This window comes from Neodiprion fabricii, chromosome 4 (assembly GCF_021155785.1).
Source record: "Neodiprion fabricii isolate iyNeoFabr1 chromosome 4, iyNeoFabr1.1, whole genome shotgun sequence".
In the NCBI taxonomy this organism is placed as follows: Eukaryota; Metazoa; Arthropoda; class Insecta; order Hymenoptera; family Diprionidae; genus Neodiprion; species Neodiprion fabricii.
The window spans coordinates 40,733,858-40,759,077 of record NC_060242.1 but is presented as its reverse complement, the minus strand read 5'-3'; the positions used below and the strand labels follow the sequence as shown (position 1 = coordinate 40,759,077).

General features: G+C 41.6%; 1 protein-coding gene across 29 annotated transcripts in view; it reads left to right on the top strand.

Moving 5' to 3' along the window:
* The window catches only part of LOC124179328 (basement membrane-specific heparan sulfate proteoglycan core protein), a 128,777-nt gene that overhangs the window by 90,332 nt on the left and 13,225 nt on the right, over nt 1-25,220 (top strand). For 15 of the 29 annotated variants that reach the window (XM_046563559.1, XM_046563541.1, XM_046563554.1 and 12 more), the window contains 27 exons: nt 1,572-1,688; nt 4,096-4,326; nt 6,013-6,138; nt 6,696-6,815; nt 8,144-8,257; nt 9,436-9,543; nt 9,834-9,989; nt 13,639-13,746; nt 13,952-14,221; nt 15,031-15,084; nt 15,376-15,390; nt 17,028-17,255; nt 17,480-17,617; nt 17,733-17,981; nt 18,059-18,953; nt 19,268-19,389; nt 19,482-19,662; nt 19,929-20,139; nt 20,481-20,621; nt 20,752-21,051; nt 21,188-21,390; nt 21,473-21,698; nt 21,840-22,213; nt 22,428-22,710; nt 22,821-23,256; nt 24,736-24,872; nt 24,980-25,160. In XM_046563559.1, coding sequence (XP_046419515.1) covers nt 1,572-1,688; nt 4,096-4,326; nt 6,013-6,138; nt 6,696-6,815; nt 8,144-8,257; nt 9,436-9,543; nt 9,834-9,989; nt 13,639-13,746; nt 13,952-14,221; nt 15,031-15,084; nt 15,376-15,390; nt 17,028-17,255; nt 17,480-17,617; nt 17,733-17,981; nt 18,059-18,953; nt 19,268-19,389; nt 19,482-19,662; nt 19,929-20,139; nt 20,481-20,621; nt 20,752-21,051; nt 21,188-21,390; nt 21,473-21,698; nt 21,840-22,213; nt 22,428-22,710; nt 22,821-23,256; nt 24,736-24,872; nt 24,980-25,160 — 5,724 coding nt within the window. The remainder of the gene's footprint in view (nt 1-1,571; nt 1,689-4,095; nt 4,327-6,012; nt 6,139-6,695; nt 6,816-8,143; nt 8,258-9,435; nt 9,544-9,833; nt 9,990-13,638; nt 13,747-13,951; nt 14,222-15,030; nt 15,085-15,375; nt 15,391-17,027; nt 17,256-17,479; nt 17,618-17,732; nt 17,982-18,058; nt 18,954-19,267; nt 19,390-19,481; nt 19,663-19,928; nt 20,140-20,480; nt 20,622-20,751; nt 21,052-21,187; nt 21,391-21,472; nt 21,699-21,839; nt 22,214-22,427; nt 22,711-22,820; nt 23,257-24,735; nt 24,873-24,979; nt 25,161-25,220) is intronic. The other 14 variants (XM_046563550.1, XM_046563546.1, XM_046563561.1 and 11 more) reach the window with 12 other exon arrangements.

Below are 25,220 nucleotides of genomic sequence, written 5' to 3'. Positions count from 1 at the left end.
ATTATCCAAGGGACTTCAAGTTGTGTCAACGGTGGATGCGTCGTCAGCAGCAGATAAGAAGGCTTGAAGAGGAGAAGGAGCAAATACTCTTGGAGCAACAGAGAGAACTGAACTTGCACCATAGTCAAACTGCGAACCGGTGGTCACAGATATTGATAAAACAGAATGTGGACTTGGAGGACAAATTAAGAGGGTTAGACGAGTCAAGCCGGAACAACAAAAATGAGACAGTAAATTTTCGAGGAGGCTGGCCGGACCGAAATGACTGCGCCAGGAACAGCTATCGGTGCAAGAACGCAGAAAAATTGACTCAAGGTAGACCTTGCGAATTGTATAAGGAGGTGCAAATGTCCAGGCTTGCTGTACAGTTGAAAAGCTTGTGGGAAATTCGCGAACAAGATCTGTGTATTTAGTTATTCTGGCAAAACGCCGATATTTTCAATCGTAGTTGGTCAATGTCGTCGTTCGAAGGAAGTTTATGGATCATATCTATTGAACATTTTTCGGGAAAATGTGACGTCCCATACTTTTTATGGTTTTCTCATAGATCCTTGAAAACGTGTTTGTGACGTCCCGCCAATGGGTTATCTTTACATCTCATTGTCATGTGACATTTCCATGTATGTACGTAATCATCCATCTCACGCATCATATCGTAAGCATCACCTCATTACGCTGTACATATGTATCTGAAGAGTTTCCCAATTCGATTGGACTACGATATTCAATTCTCATCCAACATTGTGTCATCTCTGACAAGTCGTTGTGGCAAATCAGTTTTAGTCCATTAATTACAAGATATCACGACCAGTTTTGTCCATGAGTTAGTAGAAAAGAGCACTGAATTTTTGCGCCATATGAGATAGCTTCACTTCGCAGATCCATCGGAATTGGAATCTCTTCTTATTTCACCACGCCTAACACATTCCTTTTTCTCCATCAAACATTTCACCAAGTAATAAAACATGTAAACATGCGTCGTTCATTGTACATAGCTGTACTTGCACGTAAGCTGTACCAGCAAAGTGAGCGGACAATTGTATCTGAGGTGGATCAGCATCTCTTGGGATATAATTGTGCAGTTCTCTTTAGTACGATTATCAGATATCAGCGTAACGACTAGCGCTTCAAGTACTAGAGGTAGCTAAAATCGCGCTGTTGATCTCTGAGCGGGTAGTAAAAATCATTTGAATGAAATTCGAACGGTTTTTGTGCGCCTGTCGATAACCCAAGCTGCTTTCTGTGTGATCTCCTTGTGTATACCGGCAGACAAAACTAGCGACATTCTGTGTATGTCTGATCCACATACCGAACACGCATTTATAATAGAAAGCCTCGCTTGGTGTGCAGCTGAACGAACGCCGTCGTCGTCGTCTCTTTCACTGTGCCCTGTCTGTATGACTCGAACAATCATTTCTCACTGACAATGAGCAAGAAACAATGAAAATATGTTTGTTCGAGCGCTTGTACAATTAGAAGCGGGAAAATTATGCTGGCTCTTTTGTTTTTCATTATTTTCCCATCTGGTTTTTGGTTTTCCTGGTTGTCCCGGCTTACCGACGAACCTGTAGGTTGGGCTGACTGTCCCTCGATGGATTTCACCTGCGGAGATGGCTCTTGTGTCCCGAAAAGCTCGGTTTGCAACGGCATCGACGACTGCCCGCGGGCCGAAGACGAGCTTCACTGCGGTATACATACGTCCTTAAAATTTTTCAGCTATGCTATGAACCCTTTTCACGCATAATTAACCTCACTGCCTGCATACCGCCAATTGCTACATGCTACTTTCAACCAACTCCTGCTCGCCAGCGATGTCTGCGCCACGATTTTCTACCTCACGCAGGATCGCAAGGTTCTCAACTGACGATTGGACTGTGGATGAACTTGTTTCATTTTTTCTAACAAAACGGAAGTAAGACGACCGGATAGATAGCCTTCCTTGGCGTGTTTCTCCGTTACATTAATCTGTTCACCATTCTCTTTCTGTCGCACCGCTTTACGCATCTACTTGTTTACACACGGTGAAAAATAACACGGAGCTTTTTGTACACCATTAACACAAATCCGAATAAATGGTGAGAAGAAATTGCTACTTGCTGCAACGTTCCCGTATTAGCTGAAATAAAATCGTTTCAGGTACAGACAACGTTTCGTGTCCCAAAGTATCGCACCTGATTTTCTCAGCCTTTTACCTTTGAGCAATTTCTTGAATGTTTATCTGCATCGTTCTATCAAGTATTCACCGAGTCAGTTACGCACGTCTTGTGAATTTTGTATTATTATGTTTATGTACATAAATGCGTTACCTCGCAGTAGATGCTTGCCGAAAAGAATCCAGCATCAAGGAAAACCACATAAGAATAAACTGAAATTGCAAATCCTGTGATTGAGCATGTTGTGATTCAAGTCGAAGGACGAACAATAATTGCGAAGCTGGATTCTTTGTAATACAAAACGACGCCCTCATCTTTTACAATTCTAAAACACTTATTATCCCGCATCTGTGTATATATTCACCCACTTAACCATTTACTCGTTCTTCTATATGCGATACGATCCCGATTGGCACTCGTTTATTATAAATCTGATTGTAAACCACTTATTACATATAAATATGTTTACACCTACGCATCATACTCCGGTAGAGCCATAAATAAAACCTGATGTAATTGTGGTGTGTGCAAATTGAAACGCATGCATCGTGAATGAGTTCATCGCCTCGAGGTCGGTCACGCCCACGTTTGATCTTGGAAAAAGCTTAAGGCTATTTGATCACTCGACAAATACTGCGTGACGAATAATGTTCGTTAAGAAATAAAATTTAAACATAAAACCATCAATCGAGACCTTAAAAAATTGAGAGAGCCGTAAAAAAAAATCTACGCAGCATAAGGGCATCAAACAAAATACAATTGTTCTGCAAAAGAACAAAAATTGACGGTACACCAGTTTTTTCCCCCCTTATTTCGTTCATACGATACCATATTGGCATGAATTCTCGAGTCAGTTTGAAATTGACCACCTTGTGCTGTGTTGATGTAATGTAACTTGCCAGCGATAATTGTTATAAATAATTCGATTAATATACAGCGTAAATAAATTGTTCATCTAAATATGATATGTAAATATGCCCGTAAACATTCAATTTGCATCTACTCAACTGAAGTTTACGTATCCGTTTATATATAATGCACATACTTTATGAAATCATGCTTAAGGATCTTGATTTCTGAGTCCTCGATTAAACTCGCAACACGTCTTCTCACACGCCTTGCAGTAACTATTTAGGTACACATTTTTCTCGACACCCTCTCGAAGCATATATCATACCTATTATACTAATTTAAAAAAATTGTGTATTCATAATGTGTATTAGGTGTACGGATGTATGTGCCATTTTAAATAATTTATTCTACTTTAGCTATGGCAAGTATACGGATACTTGTCTCCTCCTTTCTTTGTGCAAGCCACACTTTTACATCACTCAAGTCACTTGTCCTGCAAAAATTTATACCTCTTCTCCCCTGATTCAATTAGATGACGAGGTAATGTGCACGCAATTAAATCAGATTCCAAGCAATCGATAGCCTGCCTCTTGTAGTTTGATTTCGCACGTTCAAGCTGGGAACGTTTCTCTGCCCCCGCATTTTCCGCCTAGGCATGTAGGCCTATCTGCCTACGTCCTCCACACATATGTGCCTGATATTTTTCAGTCAGTAACCGTCATTTTAGTTACTATCTACATTCTGTCTGTGATTCAAACGAAAGCTCGAAGCTGGATGGAAGTGAAAAGATTTCCTCAACGTCACGGCCACTTCGAGCATTCGGTCAATTTTACTCTGACTTTTCCTCTACTCCAAGTCGTCTTCCTTTTCGTCCTTCTCCTCTTCCCTCTTCTTTTCGTGTTCAGCTTGGCTTCATTCCTCACGGAAATTTGCACTCGCTATATATTTGTTTCTCAAACGAGATTTAACAACCTGTCCAGTACACGTAACTAATGACCATACAACCATACAACCATATGACCATGTAACATTATAAATGTTTGTACGTGCTTTCGCTTTATTCGTATTTCCGCAAAATCCGTCAACGCAGTGAGACCATGCACCGATTCGGAGTTCAGATGCGTCAAGGATGGTAAATGCATCAGCGCTGCGTACAGGTGCGATTCGACTAACGACTGCTCAGACCGCAGCGACGAGGAGGGCTGCCCCCTGAAGAGCGAAAACGGGACTGGAATCGGGACCGGAAATCGTCCCGGAAGTGGAGGGTTGGACCGAACTACAGAGAGGAACTTCGTCCCTGAGGGCGAAACCGAAACGACTAGTATGCTTTTTGTGTCTCGTTGCTTTACATATACTAATTGTGTCATTGTGCTAACTTGACGAGTTCCCAGTTACCGCCTAACAGCATTTCGAACACTCGCCCATGAAATCATTTTTACAACGCACATTCATGGATTCTTCGATGCAGAATTTCTAGAGGGGAAATTTTACAGACTTCCAAATTATGTGCATCAGCGACGATTATCAAACAAGGAGAATACCCATATTCAGATTTTCGCACTCGTGAAACACGCACGGAAAGAACTGTAATGTAGATTTTTCATCTTTTGTGGTGAATACACGAATAGCACTTCTTTGGAGTTAAATCACTAACCCTTACTATTGGTTTTCTAACTCTTATCATCGGATTTGTAAATCTTTCCACAGTTGCTGTAGATTTAACTCCAAAAAAGTGCTGTTCGTACATTCACCACATGACATGTAAAATCTACAACATTTTTTTTTCCGTGCGATTGCTTACACGTGGTGACTTAGAACCGAAATATTTTCACATTGAAATTTTGTTATGATAATTCGTTGCACGACGAAAAATGTCGGCTAAAGATGGGTGTTCTCGTTTATCGTCGACAGCAATGATATAAGTAATTTCGCTAATTTCCGATCAGAATTTATTACTCAAGTATGTAAATCGTTAACACAAGTTTTCAGTTTGTGAAGATAGTTCATTGTGTCACGCTAACTCGTGCGGTATTCGTATAAGCTGAAATTATCCTTCCCCCCTCTCCCAAGGTTTGTTTTACCTCCAATTACCTTTACGATGACTGTCGTCAGCCTAATTGTGCTTTATGTGTCTAAAGCGCTTGAACAAATCCCAACGTATTCGATGTCAAAATCTGAATATTCCTGTTTCCCCCATGATCAAATATACCGAACTGCGGTGATGGTGCGTCGTTGTCTATCACTTTAGAATTCATCAGTGCTGAATACATATATTACTGTTGTATCAGAAAATGGACTCGAAAGCCCAGACAGCGACTCGCCTTCTCAGCTCGTCTGTTCGTCCTTGGTATTCGAGCTCTCGGGTCCCAGAAGTCTTATTCCGGACTTTTGTCCGAAACGTCACAATAAAACGGCGATAAAACAGATAAAGATCAATGTTTTTGGATAAGTTAGTATCTTGTACGCTTACGTCATCCTTTTCGGTAGATTTAACACAACCTCAAAATGTATTCTTGGTTTTTTTCAAAGCGAAGCTAACTGACAATGAAACATGTTACAAACTCATCACGATGGAAAAACGTCCACGGATTAAAGTGTTGACTGAAATACAACGTGATGAAACTTCCTCAGGATGAAAAATTGCAAGTGACAACCTTGGAAGATTTTGTTATGGATCGATTAGAAAAGCTGGTCCATACTTGAAAACCTATTGCGATGGTGAAAAAATAATGATCGTATATCGATTATAGTCTTTAAAGTATCTGAAAAAATTTCGAGGTTATGTAACTTTCTCCGAAGAGATGTCCTTAGTACATGAAAATACTACCTAGTCCAAAAACAGACCGTCTATCTACCTTATCGACTCCAGTTTCACAAATACGTAGAGGAGAAATTTCAGAATGCATATAGACCTCGAGATAATGCGATAACGGCCGGTAGGATTAAACGCCTAATTAACCTCGAAGACGGGGAGTATTTGTCAGTATTTTCTGGTTCGAATTCTCAGATATCGGAGTACGAGAATGCGACCCGAAGACCGAATTTCGCTGTAAGAATGGCCAGTGCATCTTAGCTCGTAGGGAGTGCGATGATCTTCCTGACTGCTACGATGGCTCAGATGAATATAACTGCGGTAAGAGCTTCAAGCTCCCATCTCCCATCCCTGAGCTTTCGTTCTTCGTTCCCAACCCACGAAATATATCGGTAACAAATCTGATGGGAAAATTCTTGATTGAACTGTCGTGAAGAGCTTGGAAAAAAAATGTTACCAATCGAACGTCGTTGTTCGATTTAGTTTTCGTTTTTTTTTTTTCTTTTCCATGTTATCTAAATGAATATTCATTCTTAGTTTCCAGAAACGTTTTAATTTTGGTATTTCAACAAATATCGAACGAAAAATTTCTGTAGAGCTTCTTATCAAATTTCCAAAACCGTTCGAATTCTCCGGTTTCTAGGAATCAGGATAAACTCAGATATAATCATCTAGTCTACGAATAAAACGTCCAAGTTTTCTAAACATTTGTTCAAAAGTAGCAAAAAAGTTTTTTCCACCGTAATGGAGTCGCGTGTTCCTTTTACGTATGCCAGACTTCCACCTGTTGCTCCCACTCTCCCATCACTCCCGTGATTTTCCGCGGTGCCAGGGGCGCCTAGTAAAACCGAGCTTTGTGTGAGCTTTGTCTGTGTTAGTGCGCAAAGGGATCTGCTCACTGGACCAATGGAAGTGTGGAAGCTCGGAATGCATACCGGAGAACGGAAGGTGCGACGGTGTTACCCAGTGCGTCGATGGCTCCGATGAGCTGGACTGCGGTAACTAGTGCTAAACGTGCTTGCTTCGTCTTTCCCTGCCCTGCCGTGTTCGTGCCGCCATGTGACTGTCTTGATTTCCGCAGCTCCTTTACTATGAGCCCATGAGTGTTCCAAGTGCGAATCAGAGTCCAACAGTGTCTGCCCTCTTTTTTAAAAACGAACCCCCTTACCACTGTACACGCACGTTCATTACACCCATTCTATACCCTGTTACGATCAGTCTGTATTTTCTTGCATTCGTCTATTTTTCAAACTCTGCTAATGATTGATGTTACGTACCTCTATATCTACACCATGTACCCTTTTCTTTTACAATGGATTGGAGCTGTGCCGGATGTTTATGTCCCTTTTGACGCGGTCATTGTAAGAGTCTTTTGCACAAAATACAGGATTTTCCGATAGTCTTGTCCCTTGTGTTAAACATGTATGTACGGGTATAGATTTCTGAATTCCACTTTGTACTTAATTACCTATACTTTCTTCGCTAACTTCTTTCAATCGCGTGTAATCCAGTTACACATGTTAACGATCCGGTGATCCAATTACCCAATAATCTTGTAGACTACAGTTTTGCTTCACTCGCTGTTTACCGTTCAGAATGGTCTACGGTGACTGTCGGAAAAACACGGTTTCGGTTACACCTACTTATCCCTGAGCGATATTTCAGAGTTTGGAAATCAAACTCCTTCGTCTCTCGAGGATTTTCTCTTTTAGAGAAAATATAACAAAAGATTTTTACTGATAAACATGTCTCGGATATCAGAGATAGCTCAGTTCTTCACACTTTTTTGTTCTCCTGAGGGGTAGAATCGCTTAAAGCAATTTTGGAAATTATTGGTCTTCGGTTAAAGCTCGAAAAATTGATGGAAAACGCAAAAAATATGTATTTCAGCTGCGCAGTAACATGCTAACCTGACAGTCAACCACTAGCATATACCGACAACGCTTCCATTGATATTTCGAACTTCTCTAAAAAACCGCTCAAGCAAAATTGCAACCTCATACGATGTCCGAAAACTTACGAACGATTTCGTTGTTCACCAACGAGAGGCAAAGATATTGTGAAATACGACCTTCTTACTCCAAAATCCTCTCAACATTCGATCCTCAAACAGATTTGCCAACAACTAACGATGACCGATCTTGAATGTTTCAACACCGTTGGTATTCAGCAAATATTCTTAAAGATACTCGCGTAATTCTGTGTAACATAGCATGTCTGTGGTCCTAGTCGTAATCCGAGATGGAAGGGCAGGGATAGGAATAACGGAGCAATATTTGTCGGTCGACGATTAGGCGGCTCAAACTAAATTGGTTGTCAATTGTAGTATACGACTGTCCGGCGGGAACGTTCAAATGCGACAACGGCGTATGTCTGGATGGGACTAAGTTTTGCGACGGCGAACCGGATTGTCCCGACGGATCCGACGAGAGGAACTGCCGTATGATAATTGTTGAAATTGAAAATCTAGCTTCTTTTGCCTGCAGTTCTTTGGCTCGCATTTTTACCTCGCAATCAGTGTCTTCTGGCTCTTGCAATGTACATACAAACCTTAAGAGTCGCCTCCCTTTACTTGCTGTAATTTAGTCTGCCGCCAGTATGTTTTGTGTTTCACTACACAATTACACCTATCGCTCTCTTAGCTGATACTCTAACGTTTTCTCGTCCGTATTGTTCGGCCGAACTTTTGCATCGTTTACTAAACCGCGTGTATCGATATCGTCTAACCCCAGTTCCGTATCTGCGTCGATACTCCAGAGGCGTATCATAGATTATGTACTTACTGTTGAGGAATGCTTCTTGTATAACGTGAACTTTAAAGTTTTCACGATCATTAACTTGACTGAAGCGAGTTCTTATTAATTATATAACCTGCAAAACGAATGAGTTTGAAGATGATTGATAACATTAAACTGAAAACTGAATAAAGATGAATAACAGAGCGCTTTTTTCTATCGTTGCTGAGGTGGAAATATTAGCGTTCGAAATCATCTTCATTCGGCAAAATTGCACTCAAAACTTTGGCCTTAATCGTTTTCGTCTATTTTACTCTTTCAGCACAGGTTGCCTGTTTATTACTAACATATTTTTTGACCGTTTTTTCTACGTCTTTTATACGTATAGGTATATACATGTATATATAAATATTATATCTTGGTATTTACTTATTTTTACTTACAGCTGAGTGTGTATATATTATAATTGTAGGTATATACATACCTATGCACCTGTACATCAATCGTTTGATGTGACGTTGCATAATATTATTGTTATTATATAAATTTCTCTACATATACCCCTTTTCTCATAAAAACGTCTGTTTATATCGTGTGAATATCTACGTCCATTACCGCAAATGGAATTGCATGAGATAATTAACGACACGTACGCGTAAAATCCCGCATCGCATGACGCACGTTTGTCCAAATGTAAAAGAACAAGTAACGATTTCTGGTCCAAATTCATGCAGAGACAGATTAGCCGTGCACGTTTTTATGCGACGCCTTTACTCGTACGTGTCGCCTGAGTTTATTTCCTCGCTGATCTTTCTTGACAAACCTCATGCTAAATAGGGTTTCGGTATGATTTGGAGACCTCATCAGATTCTCTGAATTCTAGCCTGCCCTGCCGGCAAGTGGCCGTGTGCAAACGGAAACTGCATTTATCAGAAATTCCGATGCGACGGGCACACGGACTGTCACGACGGAAGTGACGAGATTAACTGCCGTAAGATTTCCCAAACCGTTTTTCACATTACTCGTAGAGACTCGATAAGCTCACGTAGACGAGCGATTTCCCGGTGAAATCACCTCAGGGTGGCTTTATTAACTACTCCCAAGCAAGCCGTTATATATCTCAATATGATTTGCGATAACTGCCTTACAATCAGTTCAGCTCAATGTAAGTTGGTTATCAGCCACCCTGGGTCCGATGTATATATGTACAGCTACGTAGCGAAACAGCAGATCGACGCTACCGCAATTGAAAATCTAATCGGTTTTTTCGACTTTGCGCAGAGGACACTTTGAGACCGACTCGACCACCGAGTCCACCTTCTTGTACGCAAGATGAATTCCAGTGCGGCAGTGGAGAGTGCGTTCCGAGAACCGCCTTCTGTGACAGCGTTACCGACTGCGGGGACGCCAGCGACGAACTTAACTGTCCGACACAGGGTGAGTTTGACAATTTTGGCAGGCCGTTTTCGGAATTTTTTACACATTCGATCATGTAAGTTCACCTCCTAATCTGTCGCGTTCACGAAACACTTGTCCCATAGATTTGTACAAGGGATGTTGTCGAACAATGCCTTGGAAACGTGGATTTAACGTGTTACTTAAGCTGGAACAGACGCTGTGCTTTAAAGTTGTAACTCGCCATCAATTTGTCCAATTTCCTTACTTACCATGCCTGCAGGCTACTTTCGAATCCGGACACGAGCGATTTTTATTCGCAGTTCAAACAGCGTAAAGACATTAATGTTCAAATCCTCATTCTAAGCGCATACGAAACAGTTCCCTGTTAGTCAGCACCGCACGTCTGCGTTGAAGTATTCATAGATGGGCAAGAGCAAGAGATCAATATAAAACAGACGAACACCTTATAGAAGCGTTACATTTGATTACCTATAGAATCTTGAAAGTATCCCGAACACTGTCAACAACCAGCCGGAGATAACCACGGTGTTGGAAATGTCGCAAATTGTTGTCGTATGTATTTGAACGACGCTTTTCTTTCTCGTTTCATCTCGTGTCTGAGAATTCTTACAAAACTTCCATCTCAACTGTGATCATCTCTGATTTTATTCCAATTTATATCCCCAAATTTCATGTGGTTCCGAACCCTTTCACGGTTTTCCAAGAGATTTCACAACAGATTTTTACCAGATTTTTACCAAATTTTTTCAGAGTTCCAATTAGAAAAAAAAACGTCATTGTAAAATTCGTCAGAGAAATTCCAAAAAAATTACTATTTTTCGGCTTCAAAATTATCTGAACAACTTTTGAAATAGCGTTAGTATTACGTGGAGGTAATCAGAACACAATAAGAAGTAATCAGAGTCTTTCGTGAAATACATCGTAATTCGGTAAGAACGTAAAATAGTCTCGATCAGTTTTTCCATAAAAAATCGCGACGGATTATAAGACAAATTGTCGTTGAAACGGGAATGTGGGGGAACGATCGGAAACGAGAACGAGGAACGGATAACACTATGGTTCAGATTGGGTTACTTCTAGGTGTAGAAGCTTTGGATAAGACCTCTTCTGCTGAGAGGCCGCCAGAGAGAACGACATTAGCGACCGTTCCCGTATCTTCGAGGAGTTGTGCCGCGGGTGACTTTGTTTGCGATGACGGTGCTTGCATCCCCGCGGCTCACCACTGCGACCATTTCTACGACTGTCGTGATTTTACCGACGAACAATACTGCTTCGGTCAGGCAGGCTCGTTCCATAGTCAGACTCCGATCATTTATTCATTCTTTCAATTACCCATCACCGCCAAGGGGCTTGATTCGAAGATTTCACAACTCGCGTTGCACTGGAACTTCGACACAAGTGATACGTTTTTAGGTTAGGCAGTATCTTCGCACTCTACGCCACCATTTCAGCCGAAGTAACCTAACCTCGAAATTGATTTTCGGCTGTTCCAAACTCGTGAACTTGATTATCATTACTTTTAAACTTTTGATATTGTTTTTCAAACATAATTGCGAAATCGCTTCATCGTAAGTGATCCCTGAGAACTCAAATATTCCAGCTTCCTTCTGAAACCTACGTCAGATTTTAGCAGCAATTATTTTCATCTTATTTGGGGAATTTTTCACCAGTCCACAGAAGAGACTGATAAATAAATCCATTGAAATTTCTATTATGTATACACTCGTTTCGCTTTTCGATTAGCGAGATTACGTGACGCGAAAATGGACACAAGTGTATTACCCAACCCAAAAACATTGAGCTCTGTCGATGATGCCGTTTCCCTGTAACGCAAGTAATAAAATTTTCGAATAAGGCCCAAGGCACTTACACCTACACATACAATTAAAACGCGGCATTCCGGTTCAACTCAACCTCACCCAAGCGCACTTCTGAATCAAGATTTTATTCAAATGAAAACCAATCCTAGCATTTTACAGGAGTGGACATTATTTTCAATCCGCGAATTACACGAGTTCCATTTATATTTGGCTCGAATTTGAGGTTAAAAATTTTACACTTGCATATATAATGACTGAATTTTATCAAGCGGAAATAAAATGCCTTCTGCTTGGACCTCAACTTCCGAAGTCACAAATTAACCGAAAAAGATCAGACATCGGAAAATTCACGTATTAGACGCAAATTTACGTGCCGAGAAGTTCACCCAGGGAAAAAAAAAATAATTCGAGATGAAGGACGAATGAAGGTGAGCAACGGTGGGTGAGTTTTGAGCCGAGCTAGAGTGCCAAATTTACGAACAGAGCTCGTTACCTGTCACAATATCAGTCGGTGTTAGCTGTCGAATATATTGTATTATAGATACAAGTTTTATGTTTAGGTTTGTAAGGTATTATACGCTTGACTTTCAGTAGCCAGTTGATCGACTTTAATATGCAATGCAATTTTACATGATTAGACGATTAAAAACTTCAGCCAACGAACCAACGATAAACCGTGTACCTCGTATACATTGTATTTCAGGGTAACTAAACCAATGCGACGTACCAATTTATCACTGATTGATCGATTAACGTTAATTAATTGGTCGGTTAATTGGCTGGTCATTCGACGGTTTGATCGATAGTGCATCTCTGCCTGCAGTATCGCCGTTACATTCGTAGTCAATATGTAAAATGCGTTAATACACTGTTCTATACATCGTAGCTAGACTATTTCCCCCTAAATCATTTGATGAAAGAATAGCGAGATCCGCTCGTCACTGCCAAAGTTAAAAACGCGGAACTACAATTTTATGACACATCGGTATTTCATGGCGAACGAGCGAACCTCGCTGCGGTATGAAAAAATTCAACCAACACCTTGAGTCTTTGTCAAACTTTGCATCTCACTCTCGAGCTAGTTTTCTCCCCAATGATTTTTTGGAACGTACCTTTCACAAATTCCTCCGATCGTTCACGATAAATTGATCCCTGAACATTCGTTTCCACCGTTGGCCAAAACATCATCCGATTTTATTTGAGTGGCGATCTTTGTCGCAGTAAAATTAATTGACGATATCGTGATTGGATCCAGTTAACGTGAACGAGAATTAACTAGATGTTTGTAGAGTAATGTATAAATATCATTTGTTGGAAGTTCTTACCTTAATTTCATATTTCATAAATGATGCCACAGAAAAAAGAAAGAAGAAAATTGAAATCGAACCATTTCTCTTTATCGCAAAATTGCAGTTTTTTCCCCGTTATCGGCAAATTTACCCGCCCTCATACGCACCGCCTACACCTTACACTACGTTAATCTTTGCGAACGTAGCTATTGTTAATTAATATAAATTTTCTCACAATTTGTAAAAATACAAGAGCTATAAAATTTTCACTTCTTTGTCAGAGACTGGCGTGCGTCCAAAGAAAAAGGTCGCGGGCGATGACGTAACGACATGTTTATTATCATCCCTACATTATCCACTTATCGTAAATGTTAGATCGTTACATATTTTATAACTAGTACATGTATGTATATCGCATAAAGAATATTTATACATGGATCGTAATTAGATTTTGGATCTCTGTGTTCTGTCAACATTACCGTCGTGACGATTGATTCGTCACGTAGCAGCCGCGATCGTTTCAGCCACCGCTAAACCCCCGGTTTTTAATATTCCCAGGTTGCAGCCGGGGCGAATTCCAGTGCAGAAATCGCGCCTGCGTGAGCGAAGGATCGAGATGTAACGGATACGACGACTGTGGCGACAATTCCGACGAGGAAAACTGCGGTAAGCTTAGAATTATACAAGCGTTATTACAGCAGGCGATTGGCAGAAAGTAGATGATTGGTTGATGATTGGACCGGTGAATGAAACGGGTGAATGGATGCTAGGCCTCGGATGGTCAATTTGACTATTGGACGGTCTCGAAATGACGAGACGAGACGACAAGATCCTTGAAAATTTCCCCTTGTAAATGAAACGCCCTTCGAAGCTCCTTTCGAGAAGAGTTGCTCGGAAAGCGAATGGCGGTGCGAAAATGGTCCCTGCATCTCGATCAACCAGCGGTGCGACGGATGGCCCGACTGTCCGCTGGACAACTCGGACGAGCTTGATTGCAACCAGACGGCCTGTCAGCCTTGGCAGTGGCGGTGCGAAAACGGGCCCTGCATCGCCCTGAGTCAACGGTGCAACGGACGACGCGACTGTCCGCTGGACAACTCGGACGAGTTAGACTGCCCCCGACCCACTTACCCTCCCTTCCGTGAGTCGAGATAAAAAAACGGGCCCGTTTCAGTTTGCTTGAGTTATTCTTGCACGCTTGCCAAACGGCGAGGGCGCAACGCGAATAATCGCTACGAGGTTTCCGACTGCTGCAGCGAACCACGCCTGCTGCACTCATCATTTTTTTTTTTTCCCCTGGCGTACTAAATTTTTGAACGAACGAACAGACTAATTATTCATCCTTCAACTGCGAGCGTTAATCGAACTTTTACCGCATATAATCACACATTACCTAATCTACGCAATCGACACCTAATAACTTGTGATTATTTACTAGCTGAATTATATTATATGAATGAGACTTTTTAACTGATGCAGCCACAGATGGATTTTTGTTTGTTTTTTTTCTCTTCACTTATAGAATGCGTTTGAGAATGATGTCGCCTAATCCGAATATACACCGTAACACTTTCATCGGAACGATTATTTTTAAAGACAACTTTTATTCTGTTTTATTTAAACTCGCTACCTTCATCTGATATAGCTTGAGCAATTAAACCGATTGTAATAGCGACGATATTAATAGTAACAATAGTATAATGATAACGATCGGCATGAAGAAATATAATCGAATAAAAAATCCTCCCCGGTGAATCAAACTAAAGCTGTAGATGCAAAACTGCTTTACCAATGAATCTGGAGATGAAAGACTTCTTTATTTCAGAGTGTCTTTTGCAACATTAATATAGGTGGCTAAGGCTTCTCTCTCTTCTCCTGTACCTCTTTTATAATTTACTTTCCATTGCATTCGTTGCAAGCTTTAATAAGAAAACAAAAAAACTGTTACAGCGCAAGAGTCGCTGAAACTCGTGGTACGCCCGGTGGACCAAGTGATCAAAGAAAGTGAGTATACACTTGTATTTGAATTGAAAGTTAAAAACGACTCTTTGGGGGTAAAATTATTAGTTCGGTGTCATTTAACGTGAGAGAAAGTTTTCAAGAAGCTATGATGCCGCTAGTATCTTATTATCGACTGATCGAATAGTACAGATGTAACTTTAACTTGTCGAAATTTCACTCGTGAAAATTCGCACATCTAGTGCAGCACTGAGATACTCTTAGAACAATGTTGAAAAATTCTTTAGAATACTAATGCATATGTATTATTCTTTGTTTCTTTATTGCTCTGGCCAGAACCGCCACCTGAAGGTAAGACTTAATCGAAGAGCAGCCTGACATCATGCTATATGGGCTCATTTAGGTTTCACGATAACACTCATGGAGAGATTTGTCTCACATTTGTATCCATATAATATTGAATATTTATTGCAACAGAATTCAAAGTTTACAGGTTGAAGCAAGTTGTTTCTGCTTGTTTACACCTTGCAGTCATTAATGCACGAATATCACGAGTATTGTATAAGAGTATATTTTGTATTTTGGTGCAACCTCAACACATGTAATTCACCCATGAATATTATATAAATAATATTAGTAAGAAGAATTAGAATTCATCGATGTAACGACCAGTTGCAATTTACTTAACAACTAATTCGGGAATTTGATTTTCTAATTAGTAATTACTATTGTCATGAGCATCAGGCACATGTACGCACGTACAAAGTCGGTATGTCCGCTAATTTACAGAAACTGCTGCACGTGGTATAACAATTTTGATTTTGAACGGCACAATGCTCATGATTATAGCTACCAGAATATCTTTCTGGCCGCTTCATGTACAATTGCACATAGAATATGAACATCAATTCGTTGATCATATCTTAAGATTCAGTCACACATAAACTCATGTAATATATACCATAAGGGGTGGTAATTTAGTGAAAATTAATCCAATTATCATACTAAAAGAATTCCTTTAACACGTGGGATTTTATTTAATGGAGATAAATTAAATGAGGGCACGTGATCACAATGCATGATATTGATAGATGTTAAATGAGAATCTAGTACCTTCATAAAAGATAAATGTCTAATTAACGTCGGTTTTTATTCTTGAGTCGTAGAATGATTTGAGGAATAATTTTCGCGTTAACTAGCTTGACATTATAAACATGGTTCTGACATTCTGATTAATTAATTTGCACGTAGTCTGCATTTAACGTAAAATCCGCTGTTCACTGTATCAACTGTCTAGATTTTCCTTAGACAGTCGGATGGACGTCAAAAATTATGAGAACTGTTGAATTTGTTTTGCGTCAGCCCATTGTAATAGCAGAGAAACAGCTCGTGTATAAGTATCCATGAATAACGTATGTGCCGTTACTATAATGAAAAGTGTACAAAATACCATGAAACGTCGCGTTCGAGCCTTCGACGATACAGGCAGACATATACACGGAAGCGGGCACGCGACCAATCTTTGCTAATGTCTTCAATTGCACTCGGAAAATTCGGGGGCTGACTTCGAGTAGCCACCATTTTGCGATTTCTTTTTCGGCTCGCAGCTAACTGAGTTACATATAACTAAATAGGTGTTCAATGCCTTATTTTGTTTCAACTGAATCGTTAACCCAAAATAGTGAACACCGCTGAGGATATTTTTCAAAACGGGGTTTACGTCGACGCCAATCGACGGTATTCATTGTTGGTAAATTTTCATGAAAAATTCACACCATTCAAGGATACATACTCTCTGCGCCAAGAAAGAAAAAATCAAATGAAGCAATTATTTTCCGAAAAAGAAAATCTCAAAATATGGTCTCTTTTTTACCCATCTACTTGTATGTGAGCTAATTGGGATTGCTTGTTTTCTACGGGTACCGCAACGATCACTGTCTGAATATATGACAAATTAAATCTAATTGATTCTTTCAACCTGACGCTAGGTCAAGAAGTCGTCATTCGATGTCGAGACGAAAGTCCACGTCGAGCCCAGGTCCGCTGGGTCCGCAAGGACGGCACTCCGCTGCCACCTGGAAGCACTGTTAAGTCCGGTCGTTTGACGATGCCCAACATACAGGTCAGCCACGGTGGTGACTACGTCTGCGAAGCGCTCGGAGTACCCGTGAATACACCGGGTCGAACAGCTACCGCCCATGTGACAGTTGAAAAGTGTGAGTAAATATTTTTCATAGATGAATCAGTGTTAAAGGACCACGCGAGTCATTACCTTGAGATCTGACGTCGGACGATTGGATCTGACTCGAATGAAAACTGTTTCCAAATCTGTGTAAATGATTATTGTTCGGGGCCCAAGCTGGATCTGCGAATTTGTCAAGTTCTTCTTCACATACCGTTGCGCCGAGATAACTTATGAATTGTTCTGGGGGCTTCACAGACGAATTAAATTCTTCAAGACCGAAAGAGGCTTGTAAATACGACGAAGCTACCTGCAGCAACGGCGATTGCATTCCGAAATCGTCGGTGTGTGACAACAGGATGGACTGTACGGACGGCAGCGATGAATTGAGATGCAGTAAGTCATTTCCTAAGAAGCACCTAATAGGATCGCCGTCAAGTTGGCGGTAATGTTGTTCAAGACTCCACAAGTAGGAAATACCGTGCGCTTCACCCTGCAATTTATTGTACAGGTCCGCTTGGGTGCGAGCCCAACGAGTTTAGGTGTGCGAGCAAGGAATGTGTGAGCAAATTATGGAGATGCGACGGTGACAGAGACTGCACTGATGGCAGTGATGAAGAAAATTGCACGCCTTCACCCCCAGGCTCGCCCTGCAAGTACAGCGAGTTCAAATGCACACGTGTCGATCAGTGCATTCCGAAGACCTTCCACTGCGACATGGAGACAGATTGTATGGACGGAAGTGACGAGCTAGGATGCTGTGAGTAATCTCATGTTTCACCGTATTATTTGGTTACCTATTCCCGTCATTAACGTACGATGATTACCAATTCCCAGCTAAGGTAACCATCCAAAGTCCTCCACCGATGATGGTCGAACTAAACGTAGGCGAAACCTTTACGATAACTTGTACCGCCGTCGGTATTCCGGTGCCAGAAATCAACTGGCGATTGAACTGGGGACACATACCGGACAAGTGCAAGACTACCTCTGTAAACGGCGTCGGGACTCTGACGTGCCCTAACATTGCGATCGAAAACCAAGGCGCTTACTCGTGCGAAGCGATGAACGGTCTGAGGGGACCAAACGAACCAGGATGGACGTTCGCAGTCCCCGATACCATTCTTGTCGTTAAGAATCCGGACGGCGTTTGCCCTGCGGGACAGTTCAACTCCCTCGCTCGCTCCCCTGAAGAATGCATCTCCTGCTTCTGCTTTGGAGTCGCTACCACATGTTCGAGCGCCGACCTCTTCACCTTTGTGCTGCAATCGCCCTTCGACCAGTACAACCTTGTCGCTGTGGACGCTACCAGAGGCACAAGGATCCAAGGTCGAATAACCGGTAGAGTGCCGGAGGTTCTTCCATTCGATGAAAACGGTGTTCATGTCACTGACCCGTACCCTGAAAGTAATGATTATGTCGATATACCCTACTTTGCAATGCCGGAAAGCTACCATGGCAGTCAACTGAAGTCCTACGGTGGATACCTGAGGTACACCGTCCGACATGCTGGCCGAGGAAAAAGACCCAATGGCTTGCCTTCGGTCATACTCAGTGGTAACAATTACGTTCTACTACACGAGGCCAAGGATGTGGATCGAGTCTACGAGACTGACGAAGCGGTGCGATTCTTCTACGGAGACTGGCAACTGAGAGAAAACGATGAGTTGAGATTGGCATCAAGAGAGGAGATCATGATGACACTTGCAAATGTTGATAACATCTTAATTAAGTAAGTAATTACTTTCAGTAAAAGTTATCACGGACTGTCTAATAACTGCGAGACTGATTCGATAGAATACTCGTGAATGAGTAATACTTTGAACAATCATAAGTAGTAATTTCAACGCATACTATAGTTTCAAATATGATTGGAGCTCAAAAATTCGTTCAACTCTGTAGTTTGAATAATGATTACCAACAAGAGATATCTAATATTTTTCACATAAATCAACGTTAATTTTACTAATGTCTGCCTGCTGTGGTCAATGTGGTTGTAATCCTCGTATAATTAGTAAGTTTAAAGCTTCGCCTTTCTTTCGCCAGGATCAAATATGACGATGGACCGATAGATACTTCCCTCATAAACATAGTAATGGACACAGCTGACGTGGGTAACATAGACCTGGACGCTGCATCATTTGTTGAAGAATGTCGTTGTCCAGCTGGTAAGTTAATGTCAGATATACGAATGTACTCAGTTGATGATAATTTAATCCTCCCGCTCGTCTCGGTCATTCATCTGTACTTGTACGCTCAGGCTACACGGGTCTCTCCTGTGAAAATTGTGCATCTGGCTTTGCGAGACGAAATAGTGGCCCATGGCTAGGGCAGTGCTACGAAGAAAGGCTATCGATCTGTCCACCTGGCACCTACGGTGACCCATCAAGAAACATCCCATGCCAGACTTGCCCCTGCCCGCTAACTTCGGCATCTAATCAGTAAGTTCAAAATGAAAATCTAGAATACAATCCACACAACGGTTCGAGTCGGTAACGTGGTTCGTTTCTTTTAATCTTGAAGGGATATCATATTGTGAGTGTTTGAAATTCTGCGAGTTATTTCAGCCATGCGATCTTGAGACTCACCGATGTTGCCAACTTAGATTCCAATTACGTATTAGTGTAAAAAAAAAACCGAAATAATGATAGTTGCCTTATGGTGCTTGTATGATTTTTATAACGAACTGATTCTTAAATGAACATAGATTCGCTCGAACCTGTCACCTCGACTCGGACGGACAACCGACCTGTGATTGTGCCCAAGGATACCTTGGACGTAGATGCGAACAGTGTGCTCCTGGATATCAGGGCAACCCCTCCACCGCTGGTGACAAATGCGTGAAAGTCAGTGAATGTGACCCTAATGGCAGCATCAGCCCGTATGTGAACCCTGTAACCGGACAATGTGACTGCAAGGTATATAACTGATTAGTCATCTCATCTTTGATCTACATTCTGCTCACCTTTGCATTTACGATTTGGGGAATTCATTGCGTTCATTTAACCATTGCATGATTCAAATTCATTTCATGGCCAGAGTTCACAATTTTGATGCAATATTGTTGATTTCACTTGTCTTGTTGTTCATACCACCTTTACTGATGGACTTGGATTGATTTATGTTCAATGTGAGTATACCAAAGTGCATTGTCACAGTTGACTAATCATAATAAATAGGAGTCCTAGTTGGTACTTTTTGTTAGAATTTTAGCTACAAACATTAACATGCAGCGTATAATATTCTACACCTGTTTCAGTCGTCTGCAACTGGTCGTACCTGCAACAAATGCAAGGCCAACACGTTCAACTTGGCCGCCAAAAACGAATTTGGATGCACTAGTTGCTTCTGTATGGGCATCACTGAAAAATGTACTTCTTCGAACTTTTACAGAAGCGAAGTAAGTCATAGCTGTCGTTTTTTTCTGATGTTTTTGGAAAAGATTCAATAACACAACACCGCACATAACGGAAACATGTCTAATGTCAATTTTCGCCAACGGTACTGTACAATTGAATCATCCGTTTCAGATCCGCGCAGAGTTTACCAGCTCCATCCGTGATTTCTCTTTAGTCGAATCGCCACGAGATGGTAATCAGCCATCGCCAATTGTCGATGGCATCCGGCTGAATACCATACGCCGAGAAATCGTGTACAACTCTTTTCCCAACAGTGACAATAACGAAGTTTACTATTGGCAATTACCTAGCGAATTCTTGGGTGACCAGCTCGGCTCCTACGGCGGTAGCCTCGTGTACACAGTGAGATATGTTCCGTCCCCAGGGGGTGGAAGATCCAGAAACAATGCTGCCGATGTTGAACTGATCAGCGTAAGTAATACAGCTGTTCACATTTTCTTTCACGAGACTGTGTACACGAGATTCTCATTGACATATGACATAATAAGTTTGTTCACTTGGTGTACTACGTATTTGTGATGATTTTTCGACCATATGATTTTTGCAGTCAAACGATATCGAACTTCGATACTATTCTGCAGCACAAGTAGAACCGAACGATTCCGTGAAATTCACGGTACCGATACATGAGAAACATTGGCAGCGAATCGACGGAACTACCATTAATCGAGAGAGTCTTCTCATGGCTTTAGCTGACGTACAGGCAATCCGTATTAAGGCAACGTATACCACACATACCGATGAAGCTGCGTAAGTATGAGAGAGAAGGATAACCTCGATCAGAAAAAGGTCCCAAACGATTGGAAGAATTGCTAACGTCGGAACCTTTCAGACTCTCTTCGGTGTCTCTGGATACCGCGGTAGGCATAAACAACGGCAGAGAACGCGCGGTTGAAGTTGAACAGTGTAGCTGCCCCGTCGGATACAAAGGCTTATCTTGCGAGGACTGCGACGTCGGGTACACCAGAGCCGATGAGGGATTGTATCTTGGCTTGTGCGAGCCCTGCGAATGTTACGGACATGCAACCCAATGCCATCCGGAAACCGGAGTCTGCGAGGTTTGTTGAAATTATTGAAATTGAACGCTACAATAATCAGACTTTTCGATTCTGCCATAACCTCCAACACCGCTGGAGTAACTCACCTTTTATTTGCTTTTTATGCGGGTGAAATATTCAATTTTCTTTCGTCTATTCCAGTATTGTCGCGATCATACAACCGGACAAAAATGCGAGTCCTGCGAATTTGGGTACGAAGGTGACCCAACTCGAGGAACTCCTGAAGATTGTCAGCTACGAGACTTACCCTCCAGAAACTCAACAAAGTGTAACCCGGCCGGATCTCTCGGGACCAATTCTTACATCGAACAGTGTCCGTGTAAACCTAACGTCGTGGGTCGTGAATGTGATCGCTGCCGTGCATCAACCTTCGGACTATCCGCCGGTAACCCAGATGGTTGCAATGAATGTTTCTGTAGCGGAGTTTCCCAGGAGTGTCACGAAAGCTCCCTTTATGTCATTCAGAAGCCAACCCTTATTCTCGATTCCAATCATGGCTTTACTCTCACAGACACGTAAGATTTTATTATTAATCCATTATGGTGAAAAGCTTGATTTTATTCTTCTTTTATCAAATATAGAATTTTATAAACGAAGGTGCGTGATTGAACTTGAAGTCTCAAACACCACTCTAAATGCACAAAACGAACTTGGCACAGGCTGCAACGTTCTGATTGATCTATATTTTGAATATTTCGAAAAAAATGCAACTAGTTTATCCGTATACAGCGGACGAAGCCAAGTGATAACGGAAGGATTCGACATTCAAACTGCTACAAATGAGATCGGTTACCGTTATCCGGACACTCGGAGCCAGAGACTTTTCTGGTCATTACCATCTTTCATAACGGGTAACCAGATAAAGAGCTATGGTGGGAATTTAAATCTGACCCAGCGAATCGCTACCCGTGCCGGCGCACAGATCGATAAAGATCAAGATGTTGTTCTTATCGGCAATGGCATAACTCTCTTCTGGGTCAATCCTGAAGAAATCCAATCAGACTACTCGCTGGTGTGTATCATCATCGTGTATTTTCAGCTTTCGTAGCAGTATTATTTAAGCTAGAGGGGGTGACATTTTGCAACGTTGTCACGAATTTCTGCATTAAAATTCATTCACAGACATACAGCGTGCCATTAGTTGAATCAGCATGGAAACGACTGACGAAGGATGGTCCGCGTAGCGCGTCTCGTGTGGATCTCATGACCGTCCTTGCAAACTTGGAAGCTATTCTGGTCCGTGCAACGCACAGTCAGGAAATGATTGCAACTTATATCAGCGATGTCAGTCTTGACACGGCTGTGCAACACGTGCCAACCAACAGACGCGCTACTCAAGTCGAAGTCTGCCGATGCCCGTTGGGATACACGGGAAGTTCCTGCGAAACCTGCGCCCATGGATATTATAGGAACGAGTACGACAGATCCCGCAGTATCCTAGGATCCTGCAATCTTTGCCCTTGTAATGGAAACGAACAAAGCTGCGAACTCGACGGATACGATAATGTCAAATGTCACTGCTCGCCGCAATTCAGTGGACCATACTGCGAATACAACTGTAAGTAAATTGCGAATTCATTGTATCACGATCATGGATTTCTTTTTGTACCGCGAATTTGGAAATTACAGTTCTAATACATTTTCGCAACGAAATATTCATGAGCTCCTCGGTGATCCATTACACCGTGGACCCGAGCTATTGGTGTGTGGCGAATTCTGAATAATTCTACTGCCACTGTAGTACTGGATCTTTCACAAATAAGGACACTCGTACAATATCTTGACAAGAATTTCACAGTTCACAATACGTACCTAGGTCAAGTCTTTGTTCACTGTCAAGACCTAGATGCCGAACTCGAATGAAGTGAATCGGAAAATATCTTTTGCAAAACAATTACGAGTTTCGATTTGATCAACACTCAAACACTGTAACAGAATCAAGAGCATATGTTTATTGATCATGACTAGTCACTGTATAAACAGCTTCATACGTGGACTTGCAAATCCTCATATCGTGCACTTATTCGTCAGGCAGATATCCACGATCCGTGACTGATGAAAGTCGGCATGCTTCTTAAACACCGTCCACGTACCTAGATATGAATTGTGTTATGCGCAAAAACATGATTCGAAAATCCGTTTGATGCTAATCATCATCTTGGTACCCAAAGTGCTCGTGTCGCGGTATCGTTGAAATTCGGTGAAATCGGAATCATATACTACACGGTCATTTAATATATCCGGTACCGTTAAACGTCATTCACTGGATGCAATCAATTCAAAAAACCGAAGGTTCGAAAAAACTATCGCAAAGTCACAGGCCGAAACTATCCAAACTTGGTTTCGTTAGTCTGACAGATCAGAACAGGATAGAAATTACATTCCTCGTTACCTTAGTGGCATCAATATCAGGTTTGATGGCATCTAATATGGGTCCTTTCACATTTTTACAACTGTGTAGTATCTGTGTACGCATACTGTCCATACCATGACATATAATGAATATTCGTTGTCACTGTAGCGTCTCAATTGTCATATTATGCTGACTATAATTTTAATACGGCGGCTTTAATATTGGGGCGGTGTTCAATATGTACTGTGTTGTCTTCGCGAAGTAATGCACAGCTCACTTTATTGTCAAAACGAACTTTTTTGCTTTACAATTGGCGTGTTACCTCCGATCTAAATATTATATGCAATAAGATCGTGGTTACATTAATTTTTGTTTGGCGTGAATAAGTGTACTACGAAAAGAATATATTACTGCATACAACTTACATTGTCCTCTTGGTAATAGTATGAATATTTAAAAAAGACAACAGCAAAGCAGCGTAAATTTAATTCCCATTAATTCTTGTACACAAACCGAAATCTTTCGGAATTTTTGGATCATATTCATTCCACTTGAGCCACAGCATATATGAAAACATGTGCTTGATTATAAAATTGTACAAACACTTTGATGAGTACCTACATGGATGAAAAATACCCAACTGAAGCGACGGACAGAGTAAAAAAATTTGCAATAACATTACAGTCCCAGACACCACCACGATCACACCTCCGCCGCCTAATCCGCCGAGAATCATCGTCACGATCCGTCAGACCGGTCTTGAAATCGTCGAGGCCGGCACGACAGTCAGATATTACTGTTCCGGAAGATCAGAGGACAGCGTAAGTGCCTGCCACGTAATTTGTTGAATGAATTTTCGTACATGAAATGAAAATTGAAATTATTTCAATGACGGATTCGCCCTGAGGTTTTTTTCCGAATCAAACAGGACACAATCGACATCCAGTGGCAGAAGGAGGATGGGGAACTGCCGCCTGGTCGAAGCTACGACGACGCTCGTGGTCTTCTTATTATCAGAGATGTCAAGATCTCCGACAGCGGTGTATACGTTTGCCAAGTCAGCGACGGAATCAATGTCGCCTTCGAAACCGTGTCTCTGACTGTTGAAGGTAAGCCAGCATTGTAATCAAGCTCTTCAATCACAATGGTGTATTCGTATGTGAAATTCA